This window comes from Poecile atricapillus, chromosome 1, assembly GCF_030490865.1.
Source record: "Poecile atricapillus isolate bPoeAtr1 chromosome 1, bPoeAtr1.hap1, whole genome shotgun sequence".
NCBI classification, from domain to species: domain Eukaryota; kingdom Metazoa; phylum Chordata; class Aves; order Passeriformes; family Paridae; genus Poecile; species Poecile atricapillus.
The window spans coordinates 151,206,760-151,222,186 of NC_081249.1; the positions used below are offsets into that span (position 1 = coordinate 151,206,760).

Genomic DNA, 15,427 nt, shown 5'->3' on the forward strand with positions numbered 1-15,427 from the left:
TTAGAAGATAATACTTTAGTTGCTTTAAGGAAGGAAGTATAAGATTGTTGAGTATCTTCTATATCATTTACATTTTAACAATAACCACACCATGTACCTGAGGGCATTGTCCATTGAGCTCTGTCAGGTAGGTGCTGTGTCCACTTCCCTGGGGAGCCTGTTCAGTGCCCAGCCACCCTCTGGGTGAAGAACCTTTCCCTGATATCCAACCTAAACCTCCCCTGACACAACTTCAGACCATTCCCTTGGGTCTTGTCACTGGGCACCGCAGAGAAGAGATCAGTGCCTGATCTTCCTCTGCCCCTCACAAGACCTGCAATGAGGTCTCCCTGCAGTGTCCTCTTCTGCACGCTGAACAAAACAAGTGATCTCAGCTGCCCCTGATATGGCTTCCTCTCCAGAACTTTCACCCTAACTAGTATTAGCATATAAAAGCCAATTACTACTTTTATATATATATATATATATATATATTTTTTTTTTTTTTTTTTTTTACCATTTGCCACATTTGTGGTTTTGTGTTTTGAAACTACACTGGATAGTTCCAGTTATAACAGTGATGATCCACCATTTTTTCTGTGCTACAGAATACGTCCATGTTTTTTACACTCAGGTTTTGTCATATTGGATGTGTTTTTCATAAAACAGGATTATTATTTTCCAGGATCTGGGAAGTTTCAAACTACTTCAATTTATTTAGAATGCAGTATATTAATTTCCAGTAACCACAATGTGACTAAACCTAAACATTTTGTCTGTTCTGCATTTTTCCAGTAACCACAACGTGACTAAACCTAAACATTTTGTCTGTTCTGCATTTTACTTGCTAACAATAAAATAATCACTTTCAATTATAATAATTTAAATTAAAATTGACTTTGTAATGTATAGTGAGACTGAAATAAGTGCTAAGACTAAACATCTACAAAGCATGTAATTAATTCTGGGAAACAATGTTTTTAGGAAACATTATTTGCTTTGAATAACTCAACTGATTCAAAATAATTCTACTTTGAAGCCATCTGGCTATATCAAAGGGTTAATTTAAGCAGGAAAATAAATTTTTGACATATGACTAGATAACATGAGACTCAGTAATAAAAAATTCCAAGTCTTCTGCTGTTTCTCTTCCAGATTAATGAAACTTTTATGTTTGGTATTAAGTTGTGTCTTGATTTGTTCCATTACTGCTGTCAGGCTACTCTTCCACCCCCAGATGTTGGAATACTGCTCTAAGATAACTGATTTTACTAGTGGGACCATAACAAGAACAATTTGCTTACACAGATATGGATATGATGGTCTGCCATGAAATACTCAGGCTGGAGTCAGGGCATGGAGCTGAAGTATACAGACAGAGGGCAAGCGAAGACCAGACTGAAAATACTGCTACTTCTCAAAGCTGGTTTTAAGAAATCAGGAGCACATAAACATGTAGGAATTTCTCCCTACCTCCCCTCTTCTTTTTTTCTTTCCAGGAAATATTAGTGTTCTCTGTCCTGTTTACAAACTCAATTTTTCAAAAGAGAAACCAAACAGTACATTCTCTAGTTCAATTTCATGAGTCTTTCTTTACTGACATTACATTAACATAGGAAGGAGATAAGAGTATTGCTAGTAATGAAAAGGACCTATGCCCTACATCAACCTTTTATGAAATTGGGCCTCTGTAGAAATTCTCATTCCACATATTTAGAGGGTAGTGAGAGTTAGTAATTGTTCAGATTGGAGCTTTTATACTTCTTTTTAAGTAGGAGAAGCAGCAGATATTATTATAGCCCACTGATGATCCTCTTTATTGTTATCAGTACACTTTAGCACATGGTTGAGAAATATGGTCACATGCTCCCACGTGTCCCTCATACCTAACCTATACTCTTGATGTGGGGTCCTATGGAAACCTGTGTTCACCTGATGTTTGCAACACAAAGTAGCATGCATGGATGGAGTCAAAGGGCAATAATGGGTCCTGTGTTCCAGCTGCTCAATAACTTGTCAGGATTTACAAAACTAAACCACAGTGGGCAAAAGTTACTTAAAGCTAGAAACATTCCCAGGTAAAAGTAGTATGGAAAAACACCTTGTGACCTACTGCTTTTATTTTCCCTTGCAGACATTATGCTATCTCTTAATACTCTACTATAGAACACTCAATGTTATTCCAGTTTTTTTATATCTGGGTTTTCAATACCCCAAGTGTTAGATTGTGTTAGTTTGCCACTGCTGTAATCTGTTTCAGCCAGTCCTGGGACTTGGAAGATCCCTTGGCAGATCTGTAGTGACTATGGTCCCCAGCTGCCTGCAACTCACCTCAGTAATGCATTGAGACCTTGCTGTTGCCTACGTGGAAATTGTATAATCCTGCAATTACCATGAACATGGTAGTTTATAACCTGCCTGCTGCTTTCTCACAGCAAGAGCTGCAACTATTCCAATCAATCTGTAAATTCGGGATTAGCTTAGCTCTCTGGCGAGAATATCACACTTGCAACCGACAAAATATATCACTTATAGACCCCGAATTCCAACACGGAAGGAAAACCTTGAATCCCAACTGCAAGATGTGGAATCATGGCAACTTTTCTCCTGGCAAAGACTTGAATTTGTCCTCAAAACTCAGGTGGTTAGGGTCCAATATGAGTAACAGATAATATGTAAACCCATAGTAGTAAGTTACTGCATATTTTCTAACACGAACTCCTATTGTAAATATTTCTCAGTTAATGACTTAGAATAAAAAAGCAACTAGAATTCAAACTAACTATAAATTACATCTTGGAATCTAGGCAAACAGAACAGATAAAAGCAAAATCTTAGAACTGAACAGATAAAATAATAATATATTAGAAAAACATTATGCCAGGGCAAAATTACTCAACCTCTACCCTTAAAAAAAAGCACAATTATAAATACCACATTTTGAATTATAAAGCATTTAAAGCCTTAGTTAAGGCTTAGTTAACTAACTTAGTTAGTTAAATGGGAGAAAAAAATCTGCACTAAAGCTTTAAGGGACACTTTGGGACAGTAACATCCTCATTAAAAAAATAAGAATACATCAAAATTCATCAGCTGAAAGGTTAAGTGTTAGCCTCTGTGTAGTTGATAAATGTTGGGCTAATCTAATCAGTGGCTGTAAGAGGCAATACCATCAGCTAGTTGCCCTGACCCATGCTTCTTAAGTTTTTACAAAAGTCAGATTTAAGAAAGATGTAAACTTCAGGCCTTTGACCTAGCAAGGACCTTTTTCGTGCCAGCCTGGTGTTCTGCTAAACAGACTGAGAACTTTCAGCTGAAATCAGGAACATGTGCACTTCACTAATACAACACATGACTTGGAAATTAAAATGCAACGTGATCAAGTGCTTTAGGATATTTTAACAGTTAAGAATGCAGCTAGGGAAAAAAAAAGCTTGTATCTGTGTTTTGATTTGGGGAGAGGGAAAAGGACAAATTAAATTGCATTCGTTTTCTTAAAATACGTAGAGAAACAAAAACTCAGTTCATTAGTTCATGCATGACTGACCTAGAGGAAATAAGGAGGTTGTATGTGTCTTTATGACATGTGCCACTTATTAGGTAAGTAGGTTTTACTACCTCCAATTGAACTAAGTTAAAACTAATTAGATGATAGTTAAATTACAATCTAAATATAATAAAACCAAATAAAAATAGCAAATGGCATTTTAGTTATCAATATTGTTCCTAAATGTAGTTGATTATTTCCCATGGTGCGTGTATTGATTATTTCCAAGTATTGGAGTACCAAAGCTTTCCCAGCTGCTGGAATGGCAGTTAATGCTACATACACTAACTAGGACAGACTTTTCACATATGCCATATTTAATGAGATTAATTTATTTCATTCAATCTTCTACTGATACTTATACATGTCTCCAGACATTACATATGAATCTGGACTCTGTAAAAAAACATAATCCATCCACCCTTTTTGACTATTATGGAATGATAGTACAGAAAGACTGACAGGAAGAGCTAGTGATACAGTTTCTAATTACTACCAGCATCTCAGATCATTGCTGAGATTTACACTTGATAAGAAAGATGCTTGTAGTAGCCAAGCAGAGTTTCAGTTACAAAGTGTGAAGATTATGTATCACTATTTCATAGATTATGTATCATTATTTATCAATAAATGTATCTACATATATAAATATATTTCTTCCATCTCAACTACCTACAAAATAACGGTCTAACTACATTTTTGGCACATATATGCTTATCCCTTGCATTCCCAGGTTTTTAGACTTATAAGTAGGAAGTTAACTGTTCAACTGGGATTAGCCAAAGATGACAATGCTGGATTAAAGAAACTAAACAGAGTAAATAAACTGTTACACTACCTTTCACTGAAAAAGAGTCTCTTTTTGATACTCATGCATAGAACACAATGAACTTAATGGATCTCCATCTTGTACTGGAGGACCAACCAGAAAAAGTGACTTTTGTTGTTTTTTCTTTCTATCTGGAAAATGCTTCTCCTGATCTTAGAGTACCAGTATCTATTTAATTCATGGTCAACCTGCCTCCTTAGTTTTCAGAGAAATAAAAGCACATATGGAGAAAGCAATTGAATTATTATACTTACTGGATTGGAGGGTTTAGAGGATTATTAATACTACATTTGGGGAAGTGCAGTTTAGATAATTTGTATTTCTTTTGCAATTAAAATATTTAGCAAAAACATGCAAAGTCTTAGTTATATGTAGTTTAATCATACATAGTTACTTCCTCTCCGTGTGAAGATGTTTATATCAACCTATATACTGTCCCAGGTTTTCAATCACTTATTTCTATCTGCTAGTAGACAGGCAGTGACTGCTTCTTTAGAATAAAATAAATGAATACATTGCAAGAATGTAGAATGGGCAGTTAGCATTACACAGTATAAAAGGTCTTAAAACATTTTTTTTTTTGGATGAGGGAGCTCTGCACTTACAAATTGAACATGGTATATTTTACTCCTGTAAAAACATTTCCTTCTACAATTTAATAAAGAAATAGGACAGAGCAGGAAATTTTCCTACTAGCTGTCAACTTTAAAAAAATAAATCTGATTCAGTAACAATGGAAACTAAAATGTGTTATTATCCACTTTGATTTCATTAATTCAAAATAATGGGCAGAGTACAGGTGGAAAGGGCCTTATATTTGCAGATGACTTTACACTTAAGGAAAGTATATATACTATATAACATATAGTATATATACTATACAGATCTATAACATACACATCCCCTAAACCTATGTGGCAGTATCTGCTGTAACAGAAATACTGATATGCACAGATCTGTTTCCAGTTTTGGTATAAAGGATTTTGTTCTGCATTTCTATTCCAGTGATACTCAATACAGGAATTGAGATTGTCATTGGCTATATTGATTATACTTTAGTCTGATGGAGAAAGAATTAAAAACCAGACTTTTAGTATTCCTCCATAACTTTCCATGGAAAAAAAAGCATTTTCTTCACTGATTTTATGTTACACTTTTGAATATTCTAACATAGACCCATATGCCATTATATAATGACAATATTTATAAAAAGTTGTAAGTGCATAGCAATACAGAATCCTGACAAGTATTCAAAGGTCTGATAATGGAAAAAAATCTGTTATTTCTCTCAAATTAAATGTAAAATCTTATATATCTATTTAATGCCTTTCAGAATTTAATCAGCATTTTGCCTTTAACTTTCATTGAAGAGTACAATTATTAAACTCAAGTTGCTACAAATATTATCTAGTCTAGATTAAACTTTTTTAAACAATAACTTGTCATTACTTTTTTGATCCTGAGACTTTTATATTTAGCTAAATTAATCCACTGCATAATGAAATATTCTTCTATGTCCTCAATCAGATTGTTATTCTTTTTCAAATAGGTGTTTCCTGCCACAAGGCATAACTTCTGTCAGTCCCCCTTAGTTCTAATATCTTTTGTGAGAAATGAAATAGGCAATGGCCTTCTTTAAAAAAATTTTTTTAAAGAAAGAAGAAATCCTCTTCCTCTAAGAAGAGCAACTAACTGTGATGAAAGCACTGAAAATACCTCCTAAACCAAACTTAGTAATGAAATATCTTATTGAAGGAAAGATATAAAAGGTATTATGAGCCATACTTTTTTTAGCCAGCAATGTTAGAAGATCAAGGTATTCTCAGTACATTGAGAAAAAGTCTCCCCAACTCCTGATGCCATTGAAATACAACCCATACTTTTATAAGACACACTTTCTTTCACCTTCCATTCTGGTTGCCATTTTCTGACTGAAGGGTAGCAGCCCCTCTTGTTAGTCTTTGTATCCTTTATGAAGTGTATTTTTGTGAAGTGTATGTTTGTGAAGGGCCCTTGGACTTCCTGGCCCTACCCCTGCACAACCATGCAGTATGCCTATGCCCTTCCAGGATACCTGTACCTGCTTCCACTGTCTGAGCATTTGCTTTTTGCCCCTTAATTTGACCAGCAGGGTCAAATTAAGGCACGGGGTCAAATTAAGGGCACTCAGCCATGCCAGTCTTGCCTTCCTTGCCTGATTTCTCAGGGACGGGGATGAAGAGCTCTTGCGCTCTGTGGAAAGTCTTTAAAGATCTGCCAACTCTGTTCTTCTCTGTTCAACTCCCATCCTGTGCCCTAGGGCAGTTTTCCAGAGAGTCCTATTGACTAACTCCTTGAAGAGCTTTAGTTTGATTTCCTAAAAATTCAGGGTCCTGACTTTACTCTGTGCATGACCCATATTCCTCAGGACTGCAAACTTCACAAGTGCACAATCACTTTATCCCATGCTGCACTTTATCCCATTCCAACCTTGATGTTCCTGACTAGCTTGCTTGCACTGGTAACCAACAGTATCGCAACCTCTCTGTAAGGCTGTCTATTACCTGGCTCAAGAAGTTATGCATTCTAGGAATCTCCTGGATTGCCTATAGCTCACAATGCTACTTTTCCAGCAGATACTGGAGTGGTTGAACTCCCCCAGTAGGACAAGAGCCTGTGAGTGTAATGCCTCCTGTAGCTGGAGAACAAAGGCTCATCAATAGGCTCTCCTTGACTGGACAGCCTGTAGTAGACACCAACCACAACATTCCCTTTGCTGCCTTGGTATTTGATTCTTACCCGTAAGCTTTCAACCTGCTTGTGGCTGTTCTTCAGAGAGAGTTCTTCACCCTCAATCCATCTCTGATTTAGAGTGCAACTTCTTTTGTGCAGGGCAAGCACCTTGTCCATCTAACCTTGGCATGTCATTCCACAGCTTATCACAGGTGAGCCTGATCTTATCCCCTTCCTCCGTCATAAGAGAGGGAAGGTCTGTCCTTGAGCCCCATTAACTCAATGACCCTCTTCTCTTCTAGAGAAAGATGAATCCCATCTGATGCCAGCAAGCCTGGTGCTGTGTGGCTCATTCCATTATCAAACATCCCAAAATCTTGACAGTGACACCAACCATGGACCCATTGTGCTAATAGTTGCTTTAGCATTTGTTGATAATTTCTTTAGTTCTGCTGGAGAAACTTCCTAGAAAATAACTAGGCACAATACTTGGCAAACTTAGATAAACATGTAGGATGAGCAACCAGAATAAAGGAGATTCAGGTGTGGACATACAATACTTAAAAGATAACTGCATATGGGTGAGGTGGTTTTTCTGTTTGTTTTGTGGAGAGGGAAAATACATTTATAACCTATGACTCAGTGACCCATCTTTCAAAATGACAAGCTCCTTCAATTTACCAGCATATTTCCTCAGCAAAATCACTACAAAACAAGAAATGTTCAGATACTGAGAATCAAGGGCCAAGTTCCTGGTTGGCTTAAATTAAGTTTCCTTCAAATCAAAATGATGAAACTCAAAGAGCAAGAGCATAACTCTGGAAAAATGAGGAAAGGATGATGGATATAGATGGGGGAGCAGGACATGTGTCAATAAAGCAGTCTTAACGTTTTAAATATGGCACAGAAAGGTTCTAAGGCCTATTCTAATACCTTTATGCAAGAGACAACAAAAAGCTCTGCACTTGCTTTAAAATCTCCAAGAAGCAGGACATTCAGTAAAATGAAGGTATCAGAATCTAAGAATAATAGTAAAATTAATATATTCAATCTGTTTACTAACAAAACAATCCCTGCCAAAAAGGACAAGTTGATACTTCTCGCTAAATCTGTGCTCAATTCATAAACATATTTAAAGAATTCAGGAGCCTGCATCAGGAATTCAGAAGGCACAGTGCAGTACTGAAACAATGCTTTCATCATACTTTGACTTTTTATCTCAATGAAAATAAACAGGTAAGAACCATTGATGTGAAAAAGCTCCTCAACCAACAACACCAACCCAACAGACTCTTGAAGCCATAGATAAAAAGACCTCCTCTCAGTGGGACACAGAACTGGTATTTAATTCTGAAAGGTTGCAATTTTTTAAAAAACACTTCGGAAAATCACCTTCTGCTGAGCAGTAAAAAAAAAAATTTAAAAAATGCACAATTCTTTTGTGTCATCAGTAACAGTGTCTCAGATGTCAAAACTATAGAACCAGAATACATTTCAAGAACAAGCATCAGGAAATGAACCTTAAGAAATTTTAACTGTTCGGAAGGGAGAAAGGGTAGGATCAGAGGCTTAAGTTTTATTGGTTTTGTCCATGAGAAATTAAGTACTTTACTTATCCACAAAAAGGATGCAGGCCAAAATCATAAAGAACATGTTAACACCGCTAGCTTGTAATCGATGCAATCACAGTATTACTATCTAAATTTTTGTTTACTTTTCAACAGATTGGTGTCTGCAGATCATGCTGTCTTACAGTGCCGTTCCTCTGTAACCTTAACCATTATTCCTACTGTGTAAAGTGAAGCACAAATTTAAGGTGACAAAGCACCAGTTGGCTGATGTGAAGTATGCTATGAAAGCAGAAACCTCTGAAAGCTTCACAGCCATTATGAAATAACTGACCTATATGAAACTGCTACCATGGTTCACAAATTTATTGTCAGGTTCCAGCCTCTAGCTGTTCTCTGATTGTTCTAAATACTTGACAAACTGAAGCCTTTTCACTTTCCGTTGAAATTGCCTCATCTCCCTGTCAGAGCGCCATGGGGGACTCCATTACTTTTCTGACTCCTTTCCCCTACTGACAAGTCATTTAGCTGGCTTCTTGTTGTGAAGGCTGTCCATGTCAAATTAGCCAGGGCCCCTATTGTCCTTATTACCACTCGAAAAGCCATCATGAGTAATGCTACGGGGTCCCTCAGTTGTCATCATTTGTCAGAAAGAAAGGGAGTGTGGTTACATATAGCTGACAGGTAATTTCAGTGTCTACAATTACCCCAATTAGTCTTGTCATAAACAATTCGATAAATGCACACCAATACAAACAGATAAACACACCAAGGTTTCTCGCTATTAATGTCATGTAATGGATAAATCAGTGATATAACGCTATATTTTATTTATTTCTTTAAACTATTCTCAGCTGCAAGCTGGCAGTCGCTACCTGGTCAGCACAAATTGTACTATCTACTTTCATTAGCTCATCACCACAGAAGAATATGAAAGGCTGTGACAAAATTCATTTAGAGAGAGCATGAAAGAGCAGATTGCCTAAAGCAGGTGTTATAACAAAGATAAAACAAAGGTTTTCTTTTGTCATTTCAATGCTGCAATGAGCTTTAAAAGAGACTATTCTGTCCTTAAAAAGAAACATAACATAAGAGAGCAACAGAAAGAGAAAGTGGTGAAATACATTCCTTGCTTCCCACCATTTCCCAAGTCAATCAGCAGGTGGGTCTTCTAACACTATATGCAGCAAAGACCTCATTTATCAAGGTGGTCACAATATTAACCAAATTATTTCCACATATTTTTTCTATTTTTTAAAAATATACATCATGCAATGCCATATGGCTCCTGAAAGATCTGATAATTATTCCACATAATACACAACATAATCCCTGATGTTCCTCCACAGAATTATTTGAGAACAGGTTTTGTAATTCCAGTTGCCTGGACAGTCTGGAGCACTGTGCTCAAGTCTTGTGGAGCATAAAATATTGATGATGTTGACTGCTCTTCTAAAATGCCAGGTAGACCTGTTACAAACACAACACTGAAATAGGCAGTTTTAATAACATTTATATTAAGCACTGAATTGCACATTGCTAAGCTTATCCTTTTGATCCACCTAAATAAAAATCTTGACATCTCTAGAGTCCACAACACCCTGTCTGTTTGCTGACCACAGGCTGAAGTGATGGCTGGAAAACCGAACACAGACATGTTGTTGTAGGAAATTGCTTTTGGCAACTATTTGTTCAAACTCAAGATTTTTTTTAAACCAACACTAAGAACCCACCAGAAAACAGGACAGGTCTCCCTAATGAGTAATCTATTTTAGCACAGTCTTGTCTAGGCATGACAGTTTACTGAGAGGCTTGAAAAACTCGTAATTACCAGTGTTACAGGGCAATTAATGTATATTACACTGCACTACTCATGGCAGCAACTGTCATTTTCTCAATAAAAATGAGTACTCTTCAGCTAAAGGTGACATTAATTGGGACTTTAATGACTATGCAGAGGAGCTGAAGCCAAATATGAACAAAACAGCGATTCAATGAGCGACTTCAGAAACGAGAAAATTGTACTAAAATGAGATTAATTGCTGTTTAGAAAAAGGAAAGAACCTAAAAAGCTATTAAATTGCAGGGTTTGGGTGCCCGGGTGATGGTTGTGATGTTAATCTTGCATTCTCACAGCAGGCAAATATTCACTAAATTCAGAGCCTTTTGACAGCAGGAAAAATCATGTATGCTTAACTTCAATCCATCAAAAATATATTTCAGCTTTTATCAGTGTTCTAAATACTTCTGCAATTTCAAAAATTACTGCTCCATTCCTTGGCTGTCATCATGCAAATGCGAACACTGTCAATATTGCTATGAAAAATTCCCTGGCTTCAAAAGGCCTGCTTCAGTGATAAAGAAAGAAAAACGTGAAGATTAGAATTGCAAAACACACACTACTAATATAACAGAAAGCAACAATAAGAATTTAATGTTTAAATTGTGAAAACTGCTAAAATAGAAAATGATGGGGTATTGTTTTAGTGTGTGGGGGGAAAAAAAAATAAATCAAAGAACTCCCCTACTCTCTCATAAAATCTTTAAAGCTTACAACTTTATAGATAATTACTCATTGCAAATAATTAGGACATAATTTTGCAGCTTGACTTCAGGTGATATAATTATTAAAACTGTTCTGTAGCTTCTAAAAGCCTTTATCTGTGCTACTTAATTCTTTAAAGCAATTATATAATTGCTTTTCTTTATAGCCTTTTTAACTGTCATGATGACTGTATACATAAAACATTGCACTTAAACTCTGACATATAAGAGGGATAAACATAGCTCTGATTCACTATTCACTTTGAAGTTATATCTCCTGTAACTTCAGATTTTAAAACAGAAAATCAGTTTATCCTGTCAGGTTAAAAATTGCATATGGAGCATTCACATATCCTAAGAAGAAAAACTTCTCTTCCACCCACAGCCACAATAGTTGCACCCTGGAAGAGACAAAAATAGAGCTCTTAGTTTCTTACAATTTCCTGTTCCATAATAGATTCTGTTCATTCTGCATCTTCAGAATTAAACATCTGTCTCACCCACACTTAAAAAAACCCTAGATCCATTAAAATATGCATCCCCAAGTGCTGCATCCACTAGGCAATATAATAAAGACAATTAATAACATTACATCTATTAAAATTTCTGAAATATTCATTCATAAATTTCACTATATGCATATATATGTCTTAAGTACAAAAATCCTGGGCAAGCAAGGCAGTCACTTAAGTTAGGCACTTAAACCAATCACTGTGTGCTGAATAGGGTCCACAAATTGTCATAACATTACCTACTTTGCATACAGCACTTTGATGATTAGTCATCTCTTCATTACATAGTTCTTACTTAAAGTAACATGACAGTGTTACCATAGTAACCTTTAAATTGCCCATATGATTAATGAAATTAAATGTAAAATTTGATGATGCAATTTTTTGCATGAAACTTCCATTTTTTTTGCAAAGGACAAACAAAACAAATGGGCACTTGATGCTTGAGTGTTTGTAGTTTGCAGAATAACTTTCCTTCAGGTTTCAATGATTCCTTCAGCATCAATGTCACCAGGATTTGGATTCATGAAACCATACTTTGGTCAGCCGGTTTACAAGACAGTATAGCTCCAATGAAATGGCTCTTGTAAAACTTCTAAAACAAAATTCAGAATCTGACTCTGAAACACAAGATCATCAGGTTGAACTTAATATAAAGCTTTGACAGTAACAGTTAATCCCAGAGTACACAAATACATTATTAGCACCTATGATACTTTTAGAATTTTGTGTTAAAAGGTTTCTTGTGAACTTTTGAATTACTAGACTCCTAGTCATCCCTAAAGAACAAAATGATGTATCTGAAGCCAAGCCTTGCAAACCAGATGTCACAAAGGAGGAAAGATTCCATTAGGAACCATTGACACAAGGAGGAAAAATTCCAGCCCAATGCAATTAGTGGTTAAGGACACACTGTCTCTAGAAAAGTAACTATTTCATCTAGAGAATCCTATAAAAATTATCATTTTCCATACTCTTTATTGTTCTAGCTCAGGCACCCTGCACAGGCTACTGGGCAAGTAACAATTATGTGTGTTTTATTCTGTTAGTATTTTATTTTGGAAGTGGAGAAAAAAAGTTATTTTTCATGTGAAAACTGTGTTTCTTCTTCCTCACATAATCAAATGAAATACTGCTATTAACAGTAGTATTGTTCTTAAACTTTAAATAAGTGGGCCTTAAACTCAGACTTTGGAAAGTGTCACCTCAAAGCATGGAAACAGAGGAAACTACTGAAAAAAATCTCCATTTTTCCTCTTCTGCAGAGACTAACACACATCAACTAGCCAGACTGCAGTATATACAGATCAAAGGAGTCAATTACATTGAATTTAAAGAGACTGGTTCTGTTTCCACAACACACACACTCAAAGTTTTGTAATGGGAATGGCTTAAATTCCTGCTAACAGCAGAAACAGGGATTCATGTACTCACTATCCCAATACTTTGCTTTTTCACCTCTTTCTTCTCATATTTCCCCAGATTTGTCCTAATTTTCTGTATTTAAACAAATAATTTCATATGTTTTAAGTTCTTATTTAAGAATGCTGATCTGTAAGCATTTTCACAATTTTTTTCTCTTCCATTTTATTCAGAGTCTGAGCTTTTCAGAATGTCATGATCATAAATTTTTTTTCCCCTCTTATAAAGTGGCAATGTCCCCCCTCATTGTATGTATTTAGAAAGAGAAATTTAAGAAGTCATGCTCTAAAGTACATGAAGGATATACACCTATTTAAAAGCTGCAAATAGTTTGAAAACTCCAAGTGAAAAATTAGATACATGACAGAGCCCACATGTGCTTCAAAGTTTTAAAAATATTTTAAGTATCTTGACTTGAGAAACAAGTTAATAGGGCTTCTTGGTAAAAGTAGTCAAACTCACAGAGTTGGTACTATCAAGATGAGTGTCATGTTGAGTTAAAAAATTCTATCAAAGCCCAAATAGAACTGAGAAACCACATTAATATGAGTGTGCTAGTAAGACAAACAAAAGCACTACGTATCTTTTGCTAAGGCAACAATGAAAACTTGTTACTAACTCTCTTTGAGACTATGCCTGATATACAGATATATTTCATACAGATTTTGATGAAGCCAATGGAATTTGCATTGTCCTGTAACATCACATACTAACTACTGATCTGGAAAGGATCAGAATCCAGAGGAGTGCACTGTGGCACCAGAGGAATTGTTTCCATATGCAGAATTGCAGCTTCATAATGTCCATAAGTCCTAAGCTTTGGGCAGTCTATGTTATGAATGCAGAAAACAAAGTAGATCAAGTAACAGCTGCAACGTAATCTAAAACTCCTTGTACTGCCTTCACTGCCTTCCCTAGAATTTTTTTAAGGTTTCACAAGTTTCTGAAATCAGGTTTATCTCATTAAATCTCAAAGTAAGTGTTTTCTTAGATATTTTCTGTTTCACAGTTCTGAAACAGTGCTGAGTGTTTCTCACTTTACCTTCAGGCCTAAAGTCAAACAGTATCATGATTTAGATCAGAAACATTTGAATAAAAACAAAATCCCTAAAACTCTGTCAAATGGCAGCACTAGTGTTTCCCCATCAAATACAGAATACAGTGTTCTAATACTACCACTGTCAGGATGAGGAAGAGAACAAAACCAGTTATTTGTAATGCAGGCTGGTAGACGCAAAAACTTGTTATCTGCAGACCAGGCCTCTAATAGTGAGAAGATGATAACCTTTATATCTGGCTAGTCAGTATGACTTTGGTAGACTATTTTACTTCTCTTGCTATTCTTGCACCTTCCATGCCCAGCATAACCTCCAGGCTCATAAATTTAACCAGCAGGCTGCAGTTCAGCATCTCATCACAGCTAAAGATTGGATATGCCACAGAAGAAAGAATTGTTCCACAATAAAAAACAACTAGAACATTAAATTACTTCATTCACAAAGGTAAACAGTTTAATTATTTTTGTCTGAGTTTTCCACTGCAAAATCTCTACTACTTTAATTAAAAAAAAATTAGTATCACTTGTACTGCAAGCAGAAGGGTATGCAAACCTCCCCCAGACTTGATGTACTGCTTTAGTCTAGGTTTCACAGGCCCAGGGCTTCTGAAAGGTTTCAGCTGGAAAATGGGTTTCCTGCTGCTGGGTATTTGGGTTTTGTTTTAGAATTGCAATTGCATGTTTTACAGATTATTTTCCAGAACTCTTCTACAGCTGTTCAAGGAAGCTCCCAAGGACTTTGAGCTCAGCCCCCTTAAATACTACACAGGAGAATCTTATTTAGAAACTCTAGCTTAAGCACAACTTCAGCGAGTACATCTACCTTACCCCATCAGTGCATTTCCACAGGTCTTGTGAAATGTAGACAGGCATTGTATTTATGGGTAGAATCTTGAAATATAAACTTGAGAAAAATCACAAGAGGCCTTGAAGAGGTGTCTCTCTGCTGATGCACTCCACTTAGAATACAGGTCCCAGATTCTCTGGAAGTTAACTCATTATGAGCATGTGGTGTATGTTATCAAACCAACAGGGATGGAAATTTCATTACCGATAAAGGTAATGAAAGGTACAGGGACATTTTGAGCCAGTATTGTAAAGGATTTCTCAAAGCCACACTTGAGTTATTCTCTTTTCATGGTACAGAAGCCAGTCAGATATAAGATGTGACACCAAAGATCCCCTTATCCTCAGTATGTTCCACAGAAGTTCAAACTAACGCCAGGGCCTGTACCCTGACAACTTCTTCTGTGTATT

General features: G+C 36.1%; 1 protein-coding gene across 2 annotated transcripts in view; it reads right to left on the reverse strand.

Annotated features, from left to right (window-relative positions):
• Nucleotides 1-15,427, reverse strand: part of CDIN1 (CDAN1 interacting nuclease 1) — a 123,965-nt gene that overhangs the window by 22,496 nt on the left and 86,042 nt on the right. Inside the window, exon 11 of one of the 2 annotated variants that reach the window (XM_058827308.1) lies at nucleotides 10,408-11,580. The exons of the other annotated variant lie outside the window; for it this stretch is intronic. Within the exon in view, the coding sequence (XP_058683291.1) occupies nucleotides 11,490-11,580 (91 nt within the window). The 3' untranslated portion in view covers nucleotides 10,408-11,489. Of the gene's footprint in view, nucleotides 1-10,407; nucleotides 11,581-15,427 lie in introns of those variants that run through there. 2 annotated transcript variants of the gene reach the window in all.